This window comes from Lepisosteus platostomus, chromosome 20, assembly GCF_059453375.1.
Source record: "Lepisosteus platostomus isolate fLepPlt1 chromosome 20, fLepPlt1.hap1, whole genome shotgun sequence".
Taxonomy (NCBI): Eukaryota; Metazoa; Chordata; class Actinopteri; order Semionotiformes; family Lepisosteidae; genus Lepisosteus; species Lepisosteus platostomus.
The window spans coordinates 930,240-950,785 of NC_142630.1; the positions used below are offsets into that span (position 1 = coordinate 930,240).

The window sequence follows — 20,546 nt, forward strand, 5'->3', positions numbered from 1 at the left end:
TTTGAGCCTTATGCACAAACAATTGTTAGGGAATCCTGTCGAATACAACATAGACTACCTCCTTTTCAAGACCTCTGTCTCCTCCAGAACTCATCCATTAAGCAGAAGGAAATTCTGCTCGGCATTCATCAGTGAAATCCCATTTCACCTATATATGTACCCGGCATTGCTGTGGGCTAATGGAAACAGGTATAGTAACAAAGACTATAGAACAATCTCAGTGGGAATCTTAATGCATTCTTTATTTTGAATAAAAATGTAAATTTTTCTGTTTTCTGCCAGCAACAGCAAAGAGGAAGGTCATATGTATGTCTCATTTGATGAAAGCTGACATTTTTGTTCTTTTTTTAGTTTTTCAGAAAGCCAGGTACAGTCTGTGAAATGTCCTCGAGGTCATCAGTATGTGCTGCTCTTTATTCCATTCTGTTCCCTCACTTAGATATTTGTTCTAAGTATATATGTAACATTTTGTAACCTGACAGAATGTTCAGATTAGTTTGACCATACATTGAAGAAATATGAAACATATAGAGATAAATTAAGACTTAACTAATCAAGTTAATTGACAGCTTGAAGTGAAACGATCTAGAAGACACCAGAAGCAATATTGATCAATAAGGGCAGATCATTTTGGGTAATGTGGTCTATGGAACCTTAAAATGTTTAATTACAAGCCTGTCAGTTCCTATAGAGACTGATATATTCTTGCATTTTTAGAATCAGTTCAATGATAATGAAGAGTGTCAGGATGTAGAACCCCCTCTTAATAGTTATATACTTATTTCATGATGGCTTTTGCCTTCTATTAATTTATCTGAATGATACTTTTAAAGAACCTCCGAGAGTTTTTATCTATTGAGCTTGTGCTCTGTGACCACCTTGTGTAGAGGGCTTCTTTCTTCTGCTTTTAGCATACTCATAATCGTACATCGCCCTCACATTGTGCAGGTCTTCTTCCTCCTCTGACGACTCCTCCTCCTCCTCTTCCTCCACTGGGTTTTGCCTGCGCAGGGTGCTTTGACGAGTCTGTCAAAAGGACCAGCACAGATGTGGTGTTTCAAAATGACTGAACTGATGTGCAGTGAGTTAATAAGCACTGGGATCTCAGATAAATCGGATCTGTAGTCCTTGTAAAATCCTGTTATGCATTTAAGCTGGATTGAAGCAAGCAAATACAGATGTTTTGTTGGAAACAAATGTGAATTGGGAGACTTGCATTTGCAGTCATGTCTCATCTACATCCTGTCAGTTTGGTTTGAGCTCCTGCTGAATCTTGTGCTCTTTTTAGCCACTTGAAGATAGTTTCAAGGGGGAGTATTAATCATAAAATGCATTCCTTGTTAAATGCAACATTATCATTTTTAATCTTCTGTTCCAAGAGGAAAGACATGGTAATATCAGATTTTTTTGCATTAGTGCTTTTTTCTGTCCGTTTTGTAAATTGATTGGTCTTCATCTTCGGGGGTGAAGGCAGCTGTTTAGAATTGGCTAATACCCCCTGTACAGTCTTCTTTAATGCATTACTCACCCTTCTGACTGAATTGGGGTATTGCTTCACTGAGGACGGGGTAGGACTGGGGTACCGATGCACTGAAGACGTAGATTGGACACTTTGTAAGGTCTGAGAATCTAGTGTCCCATTGTACATCTGTATCCTTGATCTAAACGTCTAGAAAGATTGTTGGAATTACACGGTTTTCCAAAACCATACTAGAAAGCAGAACAAATATACATGTACTACAGTACATACAATGCCTTACAAAAGTACTGTATGCAGACCCTTACACACAGCTTTCACATTGTTTTCCTTTAAAGCTATCAGTCACAGCACATTGAAGTAGTCATTAATGTGTTAAATGCACCACCTACACATTCAAAGCAAAAACCAAGATGAGTGAAGTAAAAAGCTCATATGAAAAATGTGGAAAAGCCATGATTTAGGTGCACAGCATTACCTTAATGAGACACACAGTTAGCTGAGCCTGTGTGCAATAACAGTAGTTCTCATGATTTCAGAAAAACATCTGTGAGCTGCCTTGGTCAGGTAGTGAATTTCAAGTAGAGATTCCACCATGAAGACTACAGAGCTTTCAGTAATTGAAAAGCACTGCTCAGGAGAAGAAAGTAAATCATTGAGACATGGAAGGTGCAGTGTACCAGGCTGATACTGTCTAGAGCAGTCTGTCCCACCACACTGAGCAGCCAGACAAGGAGGAAACTAGTGAGAGATGTCACTGTGAGGACTACAGCAACTTTAAATGAGCTACTGTACAGACGTCAGTGTCTGAGATGGGAGAAAATGTACAATAATCTCCTGGTTGTTCCACAGGTGAAGTGTATGGTAGGGTGGCAAACCCATCTCATATCCCACATGTAATTCACAATAATGTGTGCAAGTAATACTGTAAACGTGTAGCAAAAGTTATTTGCTACATGACAGATTCTCATGTCAGATTACATTACTAAATTAGGAATTACAGCTGTGCGTCTGGAAAACTTGTTAGGATTGAAAGTAAAATGGATGGAGCAAAGTACAGGCATATGTACTTTGAATCAAATAGAAAAACTGTTGAAAGACTTGAAAACTGGTGTCCATAAGCAACCCTCAAGCTCTCTCAAGCTTGATAGATTTACTTTCAAGCTTGAGAGAGCTTGAGTAGAACTATCAAGACGAATGGGCAAAAATTGTATCATGTTGGTATGCAAAGTAGGTAGAGATATATCCAAAATCCAAAAATACTCGGAACTATAATTTCTGCCAAAGGTGTTTGCACCAGATATGAAGTTCACAGGTCTGAATATTTATACAATCAACATATTTAATTTTTTCTCTTTACTGAACAAAGTTGCAAGTCACAGCATACTGTATGCATGTTCTTAGGATACCTGCCCACCAGGACATGTTTAAATTGTGACTGTTGCTCCTATCCATCTCTAACATATGTAGAAGGTTAAGATGTTCTGAGTAGTTTTTGGAAAGCATGTTTTTTTCTGATTTTTTTTTACTTTTCTTAAAAAAACATGGCACTGTAACAAACAATTCTGTAGTATGTGAAGCTGTGTAAAATGTATGGGATGTTGCAAACATGTGTTAAGTGCTGCAGATATTTTCATATAATGAACATCACTTACTTCCATATCTTTCTCCATATCAAAGTTTTCCAGGTTTTGGAAGGTATTTGAATAAACCTCCAAGGCTTTTGCATGGAAGAGCATCTCAACTGTTATAAACTCCATGAAGACTTTCTGAAAATATAACATTTCATTATTAGGATTTTTAACATTTAAGCAATTTCTCCTGGACATACATGACTTATTCTCCTCCTGTGTCGGCTTTGACTCTTATCTCTACAAGCGGTGCCTCCGCCTGTTCCAGCAATGCGCTACAGCATTTCCTGCATCATGTTACTAGCTTTCACCCATCGCTTAAATTCACTGTCAATGTATCCTCCATTCTTGCTTTTTCAGACATGAGCCTCTCCATCAACTGTCCTGGACTGTCAACTTCAGTGTATTATAGATCCACTGATTCACACAGCTATCTCCTTTACAGCTCTTTCTACCACAAAAACAATAAAAGCTCTCTCCTTGTCTCACACTTCCTCAGATTTGCTCAGTCATGAAGAGAACGTCCACGCCAGACACCTTTTCTTAGAACAGGAATAGGAACACCACTGCAGCAGCTCTTCATCCTGTATCACTCAGATACGTAGCCCTTCGGGCCATTTCTAAGTCACCCGGAGAACATCTTCTGTATCTATACTAATCCCATTTACTGCATTTCCTGCTGAAAATGCCCTGCTGTTTACTTCAGTGAGTCAGGAAGAAGACTGGCCAACTGTTTCAGGGAACATGTCAGAGCAGTGAGGATTAAACGTCTCTCTGAACTGAGATCCCCAGCTCACCTCTCCTGGCCATGCTTCCTGCTACAGGCCAGTTCAGGGCTCCAGGAAAACATGAGCAGTGAAGATTAACTTTAAACTTCCCTCTTCTCTCAATGCTAGACTAATTTCTTTTGAAATCCTCTGGATTGATTTATACAAGCCAGCCCTGTCCACACCCCGTCTGCCAATACCCCTTCCCGTAGGCCTAGTCTCGCCTGCTCTGCCCTTTGCTCTCCTGCTTTAAATTCCTGTTACCTTACTCTCTCCCCCTCACTTCTGAAGAAGGGTCTTCCTCTTTTTACTTTTGTTGGATTTATCTTTTATTTGTTCCTGCAGCCTGCAGCAGCTCCACTGATTCCTGCCTGCTCTGTGCCTTGGTATTTAGCATATTACTAGAAAAACTCTTTAAACCTGCAACATTGATCTTTGTCACCTGCGAGCATTGATAATGAAGAATATGTCAGGAAACATCATTTTGAATACAGTTCAGACAATTCAGATCTTCTTCTTTCATTTCCTTCTATAAAAGCTATCTGTTTTTACCTTAATGTCTTCCATCTTCTGTCTCTGAAAATCACTGATAGTTTCTTCGAGCTGCCGTGTGGTTCGGTTTGCATCAGCTGAGGCTTTCTGTGCATTAGATTCAGCCTGTAAAACAAGCAGGGCTCCTCACTTATCTAGCACAGCTGGCCATTATGTATTCATGCCATTTTTATTCAATAGTCTTTAGTAAACTCTTAGGATTTATTCCATAGTTTTACGTCTAGAAAGCTTATTGAGAGGTTGACAAAGGAATGAAAGGGCAAGATATAAAAATTTACATGAAGAGGAAGGCTAGAAAATGAACTAGTTGATGGTTCAGCACATTGAAATATTCAGAGTTTAAACTGATAAATACTGCACAAGACTCAAGGCTTGATTCTCGGATGCTCCACTAGAAATGGGTTTTTTGGGTTTTCCATTTGGCATCAAAGAGGTTTATGCTCAAGGAAGGTACCTGTGACTGAAAAAAAGTTAAGGAAATGAACCTGTCAAAGACTCGGCAGACAAACAGATTTCAGTGTGAAAGGTGGCTGTATGAGTGTTTTTTAAAACAGCTGTTTTGAAAATGCATTATAAATGCATATTTTTAAATAAAAAATACATGGCATTATAATATCTGATCATTAAAGCTGCAAATAAATACTATAGACAACTCATTCACATCTCCTCTGTTTCCCTCATTGCTGGGATTGCTGATGAGATTCACATGATACCTTAAGAACAGTTTACATTGGCTGTTTTTCTTATTGCACAACTAATGAGAAGTCACTAAGCAAGTCTAATTAGTATGAAGACTACACTGGTCATTAGTAGTATACAGTATCTAAGCTGCAAGTGCTTTATTCATTATCATCGCACTTTTGATTTACACAGGTCAGAATTAACATGGGCACAATGGTCAAAGAAGAGACCTTTGATTCATAACATTTGCATGAACCAGATCAATTCAGATGGCAGACTGTGGAGCTGATTGCAGTTCATGCAATAATTTCTAGCTTCCTGCACTGAATAACATTTGTATGGGTCAAACACCTGTTGGGAATAGTTGCTGAAACAAGGCAGTCCATAGGTTGTGAACAAGAACATTACATGTAATTACAAACATAGTAGAAAAATTGAAATCTCTGCAAGGATACAATGGCTTGCCTGTCTGAGGGGTTTCTCTGCCTCATTTTTTCCAGCTTCTCCAGCTCTTTAATCTCCCGGTTGCGTTCAGCACTGAGCTTTTTCAGATCTGCCTAATTATCCCAGTGTGCAGGAAATTAGATCATAAACAGAAAGTCAGAATAGGCACCCGTGAGGAATCATATGGATTTTGACATCAGTAATCTTTTTACAAGCAGGAATTCTGCAGACTTTTATTTATTATAAATTGATATCCTCGAGGCACAGTACAAAAGAATGCTGAAAGCAGCTTTTATAAATGTTCAAGGGAGAAAAAAGAATGTTTTATTGAAATCTCTTTAAAAAAGGGCCTATCATCTTTAAAAACGCCATCTTAGCCCTTTCTAATTCTACATAAACTGGACTTTTTCCAGTTTTATAAGGTAAAGGCCAGCCTTTAAAATGACATATACCAGCATAAAAAGGCAATTCATCTTCTAAATTGTAGCACATGCACACCTTAATGCTCACTACATTGTTATACATTAATAAGAGTATTAGCTATGTTTGTTTAATATGAATTTTACACAAATATTTCAGTTATAAGGATTTAAAATCCTTTTCTCTAGAGAGACATTTCAGTTAATATATGTGTGAGTGTGTGCTTCAATTCTACTGTAGACTTCGCATGGCTTATTAAAAGAGCCTTAGAGAGAAATCTTCTTTCACAGTATTACTGTGTGTAACTTACTCGTTTGTGTTTGATAATATCTCCATAGGTTTTCAGGGGAGATACAACTCTGGTTTCTAAACGCTGCACCTAAGAAAAGAGAGAAGAATAATGTAGCTGTATTTAAATGTATTCTTGAAATAAGATAAAGTTTGTTTCCTTTGTGTGGGTTTCTAATGTTTTTGTCGCAGTGCAGAGCTGATATATGTTGTTTGGTCAGTTTCCCAAGGCTGACCACTTCATACTCTATCAACAGATGGAATATGCCACACACTCAGAGCGCAGTGTGTCTTTTATTCAATCTTTCTGTGACAAAGGATCGCAAAAATTACTTGATAAGTGTTGCTGTAGCTGAAGCTGCATCACTGCACATTTAATAGATGTGATGATTACATTGCAAATCAAGATAGAAGTCCTGCATTTGTCAGTATCTGTTGTTTAACATTGGAAAAATCAGAAGGGAAAAGTTTAAAGTAGGTAGTAAGTTCCTTCTTAATATACATTCTTAAATTTCAACCTGTTATCAACCTGCTCTTCAATTTTCCTGCAGCATTTGTATACCGGTCTTGGGCTGTTGTTTTAGAGGAGGTAGAGCAATCAGACAATAAACCAATGATCAGCAGTCTCTCGGCTCGCCTTCAGAGAGCCCAGTGATAATGCGGTGTCATACCTCAGCCTGCCTGTAGTCCTGCACCATGGCTAAATCCTCAGCCAGGTTCTTCAGGCAGGCCCTGAGCTCAGGGTTCTCCGTATTTGCAAAGTCAACAAGCTGCTTGACCACCAGGTCAGCCTTGTCCCTCAGCTTGGCAGTCTTCCGGGCGTAAGAAGCCAGGAGGGTGCAGAACTGACCCAGGTATTTCTCAGCTTGGGTCACTGTGGTCTCCATTATCTTTAACTGGGTTTCCCTGGAATGATCAAAATACTCTGCATTGGAGTGTTATAAAGATGTTATCCTATATTGTTACTGACTGTACTGGTACAGTATATTCAGAACAATTCAGGCATTTTGAGGTATTTTCTCAGAAGGCAGAACTCTGAAACATTCTAAAATTGTACAAGAGCTTGCTGGAGATTCTGTTCAGATATTTTTTATATCTTAAAGGGGTTTATTTTCACTAGTCAGTCATTGTGGAATGCAAGAAATGCCACAGACTGGAAGACGTTATGCGGTTGAGCATGCTCACTGCTACCATCATAAACTGGAAAGTTCTTCAAAAGCCCGTCAGCAGGCGTCTTTGGGTGTTTCCTTGGAATTTATTTATAATAGGCATCATGGCGTAAACAAAGTAGGAGCTATAATGTATGTTTTATGTATGAGAAGACGTAATGCATAAATCTGTGGTTAAAACACCCCCAAAACTGCTGGGTTTTATTGGCGCTCCGTATCGCCACAGCGTGAGACGCTGCGCTGAAGGAGGAGATGGGTTCCTGTTGTCCGAGCCGGGCTGCAGCGCACAGGTCACTGCCCTCGACCGCAGCTCGGTCCGGCAGTTCTTTCTGTTCCATATATATAACCAATTGTTGACAAAACATCTTTGTCGAGAAGAAATACAAAAAACAACGGCTGTTTTTGGCCTTACCCGATAAAAATACATATTGTTACCTATTTGCACAAAGTCGAACAATATCTAAACGCAGTAAATGTTTAATGCTTTTGTCATAGATATTTTATATATTGAAGCAGCTGTTTTTTAGAGGAATAAACAACAAAACATTCAAAATTACAAAATAAGATCAGTCCCTGTTTTGCAGTTCACATTTAAAATATTTAGTAAAACTACAACGTATTGTTTAGCTGATCTACATATTAAATACGCCTGAAACTGAAAACAAGCCTGGGCATACTGTGTTATTTAAAGTCGATTTCTGTTTAGAAAAGGTCTATAGTATTAAGCTTTGCACTAATGTAAAATATCTATTTAATTTGTGAAGAGTTCAACATTACTCTTCAAAATAACTCTGCAACCTTTTACTTAAACAGAGCAACAAAACAAAAACGTGAATTAAAAATCATCAGTTTACCTGGAAAGTAGTGAATTCATTTTTATGTGAGAAGTTAGCAACGCAAATCTGTTTCCCTGGAACAAAGGTGTTTGTTCTAGCTCCTCCACAATTGCAACAGGCTGTTGCGCACGCTGTTGCTATAGAAATGACAACAGAAATCTTATGCAGTCTTTTTTGCCACCAGATGGCAGTAAGCTCATACTGTACCTTTTTTTTTCCCCCTGGTACGGGACGAGATCACGTTAGGCATTTTTGATTACCTAAGATGGCAAATTAATTGCACATTGTAAAATAGCTGATGTAGAACAGAAGTCTCTGCAGGTATGGGATCGCAATTAAAAAATGTACCTCCTCCAGCAGGGTAATGTCTGTGGAGGCTTCACAATACGCAATGTGGACCTACTGCAAAAAGGGTGAATACAAAGATTTGTAGATAATTTCTGTGTGCAACAGCACAATTCTACAAGCATGAAGCATCTTCCCCAACAATTTTAAACACCAACAAATTTGCAATACTCCTATTATTCATCAATTTCCCTTCGGGGTCAATAAAGTCTTATCTATCTATTAAAGAGACCTGCTCAGGGATGTCATTAATTGAATGAATTTACACTGACAGGGAGACCCCAGGACCTGAGGCCAGGGCTCCAGCACTGTGAAGCAGGAGCACTAACCACTGCACCCCTGTGCTGGTCCCTCTTGGCTTTTCCATTGTGAACTTCTGGTTCAACATGTCCTGTTCACTGTGCTGTTGATCTCAAATAAAACAAGGTCTTTAATTTAGTAGGCTGACAGGTATTTAAAAATTCAATTAGTGTAGCTAAATGTAAACTTTTAAAGGAAAGAGCGAGGCTGTGCTTGGTCTGATCGATTTGCTTTTGGTTTATCCTATGTCGGGATACTGCACATCTCACAGTTTTCTTGGATGGGAAAGGAGTACTGAGAAGAGTGTGCGTGTATTGGGGGAGTGTCATGGGGCTTTGATGTTCCTGCCAAATTTCTCCTACGGACAGCAGCTGCTATTTGCCAGGAGGAACACTCCTCTCTAGTAGCCACAGATTTCTTTCAAAGATGCAGGCCTCTCCCCCCTTCCCTCATTCAGATTAAGGACAATAAGTCTCTTAATGTTCTGTCTTGCATGCCAATAATCCATGAAGATCAAATGAGCCATCTACATTCCCACCTAGGAATCGAGCGAAAGACCAATTTTTTTACAGAGTTGCACCTTATTACAGAAAAGTGCAACTATGTGTAGCTGAGACAGAACACTGTCATCCAAAGTGCCACTTCAGCCCTCAGCCTTCAGTACTGATCCCTACTGTTGAAGTAGGTCAGAGGCTGTCTATAGCTGAACCCAAAGAAACCATGGAAAAGACGCAGCTATGAATCCTAGTGCGACAGTCAGAGTCAAGGCAATTATACTGAAATACAGTATGAGAATACAAACATCCTTCTTGGTCTCTCACGTGAAGTTCACATCTGTCTTTTGTAAGAAGCTGAAATTCACTTAACATTGAAAGAAAAAGCTGTTGTTGAAAGCAATGGTACTCAGTTTTATCTGGTGTCCACTGGATCTGTAAAGTTAACACAGCCTGCTTTAGCAGATCCAGGCGCTGCTGGAAGAGAGAGGAACGTTGTCTGATATCAGCCCCCTCTTTCCTCCCAACGTAAGAGAAATGAGCTCAGAGAGAGAAGCACTACAAAGGATTGGATTGGAATCTTTTTATATTTTGGGTAAAGTAGGTAAAAAAGTTTCTCTTGTCCTGAGTTCTGGCTTTAGTACCTGGAGAAACATTTATACTTGCCACAGGCATTGTGTTTGTAAACCATAAGTGCATTAACAGTCACACTATGATCTTGATCATGAAAAGCTTCAGGCAGATAAGGCTTTTATCCTTCAGGCTTTTACATCAGGAGGCTACTCATTCCCAGTCACAACAACCAGGACCCTGTCCCAGGAGCACAGAACACAGGGCAGGACTTTATCTCAGACAGGCCATCAGCCCATCGCACAGCGCACACACTTTGAGTGATGCTGTGAAGACACCAGTTAAGCTTGCCAGCATGACTTTGGAAGGTGGCGATAGGATGAAACACCTTGATGTGTTGTGCAGAGGGGTTACTTGCACATACTGTAATAGCTACTGTGTCATCAGGGTGAGTGCAGAACTTCAGGTGTGGGTAAAGTGAGCCCCTCCTATGTATAAAGTGCTTTGAGATCCTTTGGGATGAAAAGCACTATATAAATGCAAGGAGCTGTGGATTATTCATCAGATTTAATTCTCCCACTGAGTCGCAGCCCCATAATGAAATCAGCACCTACTCCAGATGCATGAAGGTCTGTAAATGATGGCATTGACTCAGTTCATTTATTATTCCTAATGGTCATGAAAGACTATCCATTGACATGCGGCCAACGGCAGCTGCATGTTGAACAGAGTCTCGAGGCGCTGGGGTGGCAGAGTGGGGCTGTGGTTTGTGCTCTGGGTTTCTGACTAGATGGTTATGGGTTCAGTGTAGGTGATGCTGCTGTATCCTTGAGATTCTCTGGATTGTTTCAGTAACTCTATCTTTAGAAATCTGTACTAAAACTGTAATGCAAAAGTAGGCAATTGTAGTGTCTTGAAGAAGCTGTGTGTTAAAGCATCTGCCAAATCATGAAAACCTCCTGGAAGACAATCTGGATTTGTTTTATGTGATAGCTGCCACTGTTTGTATGGCCTCTGTCGTTTTTTTTCTACAGATGTTTCTCACAGATTCCCTTTGCCTGTATCTCTTCACCCAGAGAAGGTTAACAGCTTTAGTACATATCACCAACATCTGTTATTCCCATCTGCCCCCAGTGAGAATGAACCCCCAGCTGGGAGCCTGTCGCTAGCTTTGGCAGGCTGTGAAGGGGCCTGCTCCTTGATGCTGCCACTGACTCACTCACCACTCCAGATCAGCTCAGCCTCAGAGCTGTCAGGCCCCAGAGAGTGCTGGCAAGAAAACAACAGAATCCAGTTCCCAACTTAGTTTACAGAGCTTTCCCAAACCGAGGAGACAAAGATCCTTTTCAATTGTCAGCACTGAAACCATTCCACATAAAATCCCTGGTCTCCAGGCTCACACAAATGGAGAACACAAGTGAGTAACACAACATAAGTCTATACATTTAATCCAAATGCAAAATAAAGAAATTAATACATTTCTTTAACAATAGGGATGTTTAATTAGGCCCTGTGAATTGCCAGTTTCTAAAAAAGAGACAATCTATGTAAGTTTTGCACATATTTTTAGTGAAGTAGAAATAAGCAATCCATTTTCCAGTTTTCCCAAAAGAAAACTGACAAAAACAACTATTTCAAATGTGGAATCTCTTGATTTATCCCCTGAGGTGTTTATGAGGACCTTTATGATGGCGATTGGGAGTCTTGCAATTCTGACAGCTGTGGGAAATTTATTTAAGATGTGAAAAGCTGCACTCTAAGCCCACAGCTTCACATATAGCATACATTCTTCATGCTGACTTTTCCCCAACATGTTTTTTTTATTTTTTTTCTGTGGAATCCCCTTGTAATACAAGCACAAGGGAGTCATGATTGTGATCAATGTTGTTGAAATCAGTGCAGCAGTCTAAGTGCTTAGAGGAAGTTCTGCAGTTACAAACTCCATCAATTTAGTGATATGTTGGGATTGAACCATCTTGCTTTGTGTAACAACAAGTTGGTTGTGCACATGAAGGAGGTCAGAACCTCAAAAATAGGCAACCAAGCTGGTCTCCACACTCTACAATGCAGAATATTGAATGTTACAATGTTAGCATTTGAAATCTATCTAAAATAGAGAAAAAAGCACTAAACTACCTTGAAGTCAGATAGTCTGCCTTCGCCATGTGGATGAGGTAGCTGGAACTCTGCTGAAGAGCTGCTGATTTGGCAGTGACACTGGTGATGTCGGAGAGGCCTTAGCTCATTGGATGCTGGGATAGAACCATTTACAAGAGGCCCATATTCATAGCCAGGAGAACTGGTGTTTGTCCTTCTCTAAAATGAACACCATGATCATCGACAGCGATTTCACATGCACACAAAAACAGAAAAGTAAAAGAAAGGATTGAAACAAAATGATTCCATAAAAGGTACAGATGAATGGAATTTAACTAAGACAAAGACCCTGTATTTGAGAACTAGTGTGATGATTAGTTATAAATAAAATAAGAACTTTATTTAAAAATACCCCTTTCTTTGTGATGTTTTGCTGGGGTAGACAGTTTCAAAGTGCCCTGTTCACAGTGTTAATTCTCAGCCATAAATGTTCATTTCAAAACCAATAATAAACATCAGCGTTCTTCATGTACCAACCTTCCCAAACTCCTCCATCTGTCCTATTAATAAACTGTCTTTCATTTGGACAGAAAAGTCCAGTATTAATCAGTAGAAGTAATTACAACAGCAGAAATGGTTTTAGAACAACAGTCATGTTCAGATGGTACTGTATAAGGGCTCTCATTTGGAAACTAAAGATAATAACCAGTGTTATTATCCAGTAAGAACTGGATAAAGTGACTGCGGAAAGCATCAGCAGAGTGTTTATTAGACATAGGGCCCTGAGGTAGCTCTCCTATTGTTATCATTACTAAGCACAGAAAGGAAACTTGGAAAGCGGAAAAAAAGAAAGAAAACCCCATTCCCCATACACTGGCGTTAGACAGACAGTAGCCAGCATGCCAGGGAGTGAAGGCTGAAATCTCAGCCATCACAATCAGTGCCTTCTGCTCAGCTGAAGAGCTGGCTAAGAGTAGAACCTGTGGTTGTTATACTTTTGCCAATAGTAACAACTGCAAAGGGTTTCTGAAAGAGGGCTTTTCAGAGGTTTAAAAAAATGTATTTATTTCTGTCCACGAAAGCCTTTCAGCTCTGGACAGGGGAAGGATATGGGGGACTCCGTGAGGAAGCAGTGTTCGTTTTCAAACCTCTGCCCCTTGCTGGCGGCAGAGGATGTTGCCAGGCGACTCCCTGCAATGACAAGCCTGACAAGCTATAAATCAAAGGCCACAATTAGAACTGGTGCCAACGTCTCCGACCAGCCGCAGAACCCAGCTCCTGACAGCCTGCCTCATACTGTCGCTGTAAACAGATCTTTATTCCTCCACTGTGCAGCATAAACCATACATACAGCATTTACAGGCCGAAGGAAACAAGCAATCAAAGTGCAGTTCAGGGAGAGGCCAAAAACTTTTCCACTTCCCCTTTACAATGTAGGCAAAACGTGACAGCGTCTGAATTGATAAAAAGTGTCATGCTTTTGTAAAGCACAGTGTATGTACAGATGAGACATCAGCACTATGAAAATAATATGAAAAAGTTTGGCTGATTTGTTTTAAAAATGTCTGTAAAACAGAATTCTTTTTTCCAGTAGAACTCCTGCAGATTCGTTTCACTGGCTATGAATCTTTCTAGAGTATTCAATGTTCCTGTATAAGGATTTAGTCTTACTCTATACCTGTGCAAACAAATAGGAATGACTTGGTATGGTGTGAGCTGAGGTTTTTCATATTTCTAGATATCTTCACCACCCTCCCCCCTCTATAAACATGAAAATATCTCTTGAATCTGTAAAATAAAATTTCAGCTTCTTTAGGTGACAGCAGGACTAGGCACTTGCTCAAGTATTTCACAAGATTAGTTCTTAGACAGCACAAGTCCCACTGTATACAGTCTAAAGGTGAGTTCCATCCAAAGTTGTTATATTGTATGAGTGCTTTAGTTCAGTATGACCCCCACTGAAGACCTCTCATCTCTGCTGGTTCCAGCAGACAGGCCAGCAGGCTCAGTAGACACTGGCACCCAGTACGCGTTTCTGTCTCTCACCACTACTGTCTCACATGTTACTGCAGAGCTAATTCTCTACCATTATTCCTACATTTTACAACAGCCTTATGAAAGTAAAGGGTCATTATTTATGGTGCCTCATTTTTAACTAGCCTGGTTTCGATCTATTCATTGTTGTATAAACTGGATATAATTTATTATGCCAGAAACCTGTACTTTGCTTTGTGATTGTTAATGGTTTGAATACTGGGACAGAGCCGAGAACGTGTTGCCAAAGACAGAACTGTTTTGGAGAGTGATGAGTGTGAGTAATGTTTTGATTGTTTTGAGCCACGATGCAAAGAAATGGTAAAATTTTAATTGGATCAGGACTCATTATGAGATGTTGTCATGGACAATCATTGCATACCACAGACTGTTATTATTACCACCAAAAAAAAGTTTAACTTATTATAAACATTTCATTGAGCATTGAGCATAGCAGGATTCTGTGAATGTCATAACAGCACTTTCCACATTAGCCTGAAGGAAACTTTCCTGAGCCTGGAGTTTGTACACACAGAATAAACACTCCTAATTGGCCCTGGTGCCCCATAATTCTGAGATTTCATTGACTTCAGCTCTGGAAGGCTGAGGTGAACGTGTTTCCATTCATAAATACATGTCATGCATGCCCACGTCTCCAGACCTCTTTCAGACAGAGTGTTGTGTGATTTTCAACAGAGGAGGACTTTTCAGGATTTTCACTAAACAAGAATGATCAATGCTTTGCACTGTAATTTTGTCAGGTTTGTTGGGGATTTAAAAGAACTTGAATTGCCTGCTTGGAGTTTAGTTAAACAAGTTCACCAGTCCAGCACAAAATCACTCAAACACCTGTTCAGAACAGCTGGAGACTTCTGAAAGTACAGTCGTAGCACAGTGGGGTTCCAGCAGGATCATATTTTTTTATATCAAGGCCTTTTCTCAGACGTAGGAGCCAAAAGAATCTGAGCCATATGATTTAAATTGTTTCCTTGAGAAAAGCAATAAAAATCCTTGTCTCGATGTTTATACAGCACATGGTATGATGTGCCTTGAAAGTGTCATCAAGGGAAATCACTATTTTATACAACCATAAATACTCATACGTAGGAGCAGCACGGTCACAGGTAAGCATTGCTGCCTTGCAGAGCTGGGTCCTGGGTTCAATCCCTGGCCTGGGGTGCTGTCTGTGTGGAGTCTATATGTTCGCCCCATGTTTCTGTGTGTTTCCTCTGGGTGCTCTGGTTTCTTCCCACAGCCAAAAGACATATGGAAGGCTAATTGGCTTGTGGGAAATTGGCCCTGGTGTCTGGTGGTTGCGTCTGTGTCCCGTGATGGACTGGTGTCCCATCCAGGGTGAATCTTGGCCCACACCCATTGCTTGCCCAGACAGACTCCAGCTCTCCAGTGACCCAGAATTTCTATCAAGCAGTTAGAACTGGATGGATCCAAAGACAGAAAACACAAAAAATAACAAAAAAAGAGCAAGGTCCTTTAAAGAAAAGCCATAAAATGATTCAGAAGAACAAATAAAATAAAAGCTGTCAGAAAGACCAAGAGAGAGACAGAACAGGAGATTGCAATGGAGTGGCAATATTCAACCAAATAAATAATGAAATGTTTTCCAGCATAACCACACCGAAAGGAAACATAGTGCTGACGCAAAGTGTCTCAGAGATAAAAATGGGAAACTTTTAGAAGAAGAAAAGGAAATGTATTAACATAATATTTCATAACATTTCACTCAGTTTTTACCCAATTAACCCAGTTGCTTTACGTTCACTACCTAACTAAGGAATCTAACATAGACATTTGTTTTTAATCTGAAACTAAAAGAACCACTACTTTTGCACAAAGAGGCAACTCAACTAATTGTATGGCTTGTTAAGACAATATTATGCATTTAAATTAATTAAAGATCAAACACAGTCTATTCCACACTGAACAATAGAAAGGAAAAACACAAAGTTTGGGCTGTTGAGTAGTCTACAGGTAATTCCTAATTTTTTTAAATTAAGAATTTTCAGAATTATACAAGGAGTTTTAATACTAATGCAAGTATACCCTTTTCATTTTTCTATCATATTATTTACGTGTGTTTCTTTTATTTAATTTCTCTGACATTGTGGAGTAGGTTGTATATATAACAGATATTATATACACAAAGCTTTAAAGCAACAGGTGAGAGCTGTGCAGGGGTCTGAATACTTTTGCAAGGCACTGTATATGTGTAAATGAGTTTTATGTATTATTTGCATAAATCTCGAAAACTGTGGTCACTCAGGTGACTGGTTGCACAAATACAAAATTGGTAGTGTGACCCATTTTACTGCAGGCTCTGGGTAGTGTTTCACTAACGAGGGGTATTTGTACTCTGGTGGACACGTTCCACCCAGCTGCCAAGGCAACGGAGCAGCCTGGGGGGTTGGTGGGGGGACTCGGGCAGGTTCTGCTGTTAAAACTGCTGTGTCGAAGAGGTGCCGTGAGAGAAAACAAGCTGCGACAAGCAAGATGCTTTGATGAACCACACTGGAGCTTCGCAGTCATCAGGGAGGTGTCTTCTGGGATCCTGCCAATTACGAAGGGCCTGGAGAGCAGGAGACATGGAGGCCTGATAGCCATCATTTCAGCACTCGGACAGTAGAAATCTATTCATCTGCCAGCACCCCTCACATCAAAGCGTGGACGTAATGAAAGCGATTCGTCAAGCTTTTACAGTTTTCTGTTCAGGCCAGTCCCTGACATGAGAGAGAGAGGTGGTGGGGTCCTCCTTTCTGTGGGATATTTCATTTCAGGGGAGACACTGGTACTCACCAGTTGGATACAGTACTGATATTACCAGGCGGCCACATTTGTTGAACATTTTGTATCTTTTTCTTACCACCCTTTTGAATGTTGAACTGGGCTACTCTGCTTCTTTGTTTTAGACATGGATGTTAAAAGATGTATAAATATGTAAAAACTTAAACATTCACCACACAATATTGTAGCTTCAACAAATTTGTTTCATAAGGTGAAATATTAATTAGAAGATATACTGTAGTTGTATTTTGTTGTTTTATTATGTGTATTAGTCTGTCCCAAGATGTACATGAAGCTAATTTTAAAAAAGTAAAAAAGACTGAAATATTTTTAAAAAGGGATTCACGAAATTCTACTAAAATGTCATTTTTATCACGTAATTTACATACAATTAAACAAAACTGAACAATTTCCTCAGACTCTGACTTCAATCTGATCATTTTCACTCTGTAACCTACACTTCTCTTAACAATCAACATTGGGATATCCACATTTGTAATTGTGTGCTTGCCAAAAACTGCTACTTTTTATATTATTGCTGAAGACTATAGTTTTAACTCCACCATATCATTAAAATGAGGAGATATAAGACTGTGATATGATATAACAGTACAGGTTAAACAGCCAAGCTAACCTTTGCAATTTAAATTTAAAGCTTGAACTGTAGGTGTTTCTGTTTGTATACTGTATGTCCTATGGGGAAATAACAAAATGATGCACACATATTTTTTAAACTTAATAATTTAGTCAAAAATCTCAAAATGTCTCAGACTGAAGTCTTATAAGGGTGTGATCATTTGCAGTTAATGTCAACAAAAAAAGTAAGATGAAAATAAATGACAAATTGAATAAATATTCAGACCCATTACCCCAATATGTTAGGTGGGGGTGTCTTTGGCAGCAATTAGAACCACAAATCCTTTTAGATAAGCCTCTACCAGCTTTACATACTGGCTTGATGCAATTACTTCCTGTACTGTTTGACAGGTTTGCTAAGGTTCTCTCAGGTTGCTTGGGGATCACTTATGGACACCAGCTTTCAAATCTTTCCACACTCTCAAGTGGATTCAGCTCAGGACTTCGACGAGCTTCCCAATGTAGCTCTGCCCTTGCGTTTCAAATCATTGTCATACTGAAAAGTAACGTTTTGCCTCAGTTTTAATATACTCTTGATTCAGTCTTGAGCAGACTGAAACAGGTTTTCCTCTAGCATTTGCCTGTACTTTTCTCCATCCATTATTCCTTTAACCCCAATCGATTTCCCAGTCTCTGCTCATTGCATGAGGCTGCCACTAGCATGCTTGACTCAGGGGTGGGCCTGACTGGGAGAAGAGCTGCTCTAAACATAATATATGGCATTTAAACCAAGACATTCCAAATATTCTCTCATCTGACCGCAACACCTTTTGCTACATTTTTGCAGGATCACTGATATGATTTGTTATAAACTCCCTGTGGGATATGAGATGGATTTTCTACTCTTTTCTTCCCTTTCTTCCATGGAGTATCTGGGTGGTGTGAGGCACCTTCCATGTCTTGATTACTGAGCAGACTGGGCACTCAAGGATATTCAGAAACATTTTTTTTCTCAAGGATATGTTTGTGCCCTTCTCCTGATCTGTGCTTTTCCCTGACTTGTTTCAAAGCTCCTTTGTCTTCATAGTTGAGTCTTCGCTTAAAATTCCCAACCTGACTAATGAACCTTGCAGAGACAGAAGTCTTTATTTTGAAATCATGAGAGACAGTATTATTGCACACAAATAGAGGCCACTCAACTAAAGTTAAGGTAATTTTTGTTCACTTAAATTAATTTACATTTTCCACTGTAAAGGGTTTGAATACTTATGCAATCATGATGTTTCCATTTGTCTTTCATATTAAGTACCTATTTACTTCTTTACTTTTGTTTTTTGCTTTGAATGTGTGGAGCTGGTTGTGCATGTGACAAATATTAATTTATGCTTCTGGATGTCATGACTGAAAGCTTTAAAACACCAAAATGTGAAAACTGTGCTCAGTAATAGTTTTTGTTCTGATATTTACATTATCATTCTCTAAATCAGGCACATACAACTCCATTTCTTGAGGGATGGAGGGGCTTTTGACTTTTAAATCACCTCTTATCTTTTTATCCTAGCTACTGCATTGAGCTTGGTGTTTGGGTACGATATCCAATCACGTGTTTTAGTTTTAATCATTTGAAGGACCTGGCCTGCAGGAATGAAGTTCCACATCCCACATTTACAGGTAGTTTGCACTCAAGATTTTTTATGCCTTTCCACACATACTATAAACCAGACTTCACACTGGCTTTCTGTGTTTGTCCGTAGTTTCCAGCTTGTTTTACTACACTTCATCAAACTTTTCCACAATTTCAGAATGATTTACCTGCCTATAGACACACACACATACTGTAACTACTGTAAGTAGTATGAAAAGAAAGCACGGTTTCACATATTTGTTTGTTGAAACTTCAAGCAAACTCCTATAAGACAGTCTTAGGAATGTTGGGTTATGCTTGAGTACTGTGGGTTAGTCTGTGTGATGCGACTGGCTTCAGCTGCAGTTATTACTTAAGGGCCCTGATCACAAATTTAAATCATATGAAACTGCAATTGAAAACATGTGAAGCTAAAACAGTGGGATTCTGTAAAGTATGTTGTCATTTTTTCAAGATTATTAAACCAAGAAAATAATAAAATACGAGTTTCTCCAAATTTTTGCCCCATGTAATTTTATTAAAATACGACACCTGATTAATGACTTAAGGAAGTTTTAGAAGAGAGCACAGCTGCTCTGCGGTATTAGGAGTCGAACATCTTTTGCAGCAATTACCATACAGGCCAAGTATGATGGATTACCCATGAGGCTCCAGGTTTTTTTGCGTTGTCAAAGTCCTGCGGCCATGAAATGAAATCTCATGGTTTTTAGCACTCACTATGAAAAATTAACAGAAAATATATTCAAAATCTTGTGCATTTTGCATGGAAATGTATACAAGAGAAAGCCATGAGTGACGATACATTCACTGGTTTTACACAATGTAGGTTCAGTGTAATGGCACTTCACAGCTGATCCATAATACAGAGGATCTTATGCATAAGGTAGAATGAACATAGTTCTACTGCTGCAAATGTTTTCCTACAGTAATGTGAATTTAATGTGATATATCTTAGTTTTGCAAAATAAGATACTTATGTACTTTAAATGTGATTTTTTATTTGACATATTGTTTTTATATACAAAAGCTTTATACTTTAGTATATTAGCTCTCTTTAGTATATTAAGTTTTTCTTTCTATCTGAATTTCTACAATGGTTTCTGTTTCTAATCAGTTTTTTTGCAGAAGAGATCGCTCTGATGTTGAACCCTTGTGGGTGACATGTACTGTATGGACTACAAATAGAAACTCATCTGTAAGTGTTATATATCCAGTAGTGAATCTCAACTGAACCAGTTAACTGTCCTACCACCACAGTAGCTACCATCTACTTTTTCACATTATTATATCCTAAAGGGACAACCTCAATCTTGAAATGTTTTTTTTAATCGATTTAAGCTTTAATGGCTGAACAGTGGCTCTGGACTTTTTCCTTATAGCTTTTCATAATTTAATCTGAGGTTGTACTGCTTGGGATCTAA

At 39.1% G+C, this 20,546-nt stretch overlaps 1 protein-coding gene across 1 annotated transcript; it reads right to left on the reverse strand.

Annotated features, from left to right (window-relative positions):
- Positions 1–221: 221 nt before the first annotated feature.
- LOC148644193 (CBY1-interacting BAR domain-containing protein 2-like) lies at positions 222–8,434 on the reverse strand. Its single transcript, XM_088614314.1, has 7 exons — positions 8,284–8,434; positions 6,932–7,166; positions 6,283–6,351; positions 4,428–4,532; positions 3,133–3,246; positions 1,529–1,669; positions 222–1,026 (listed from the first exon to the last, which is right to left on the reverse strand). Exons 1-7 carry the CDS (start codon positions 8,301–8,303, stop codon positions 853–855), a joined length of 858 nt encoding a protein of 285 aa, XP_088470440.1. The 5' UTR covers positions 8,304–8,434; the 3' UTR covers positions 222–852.
- Positions 8,435–20,546: the final 12,112 nt, after the last annotated feature.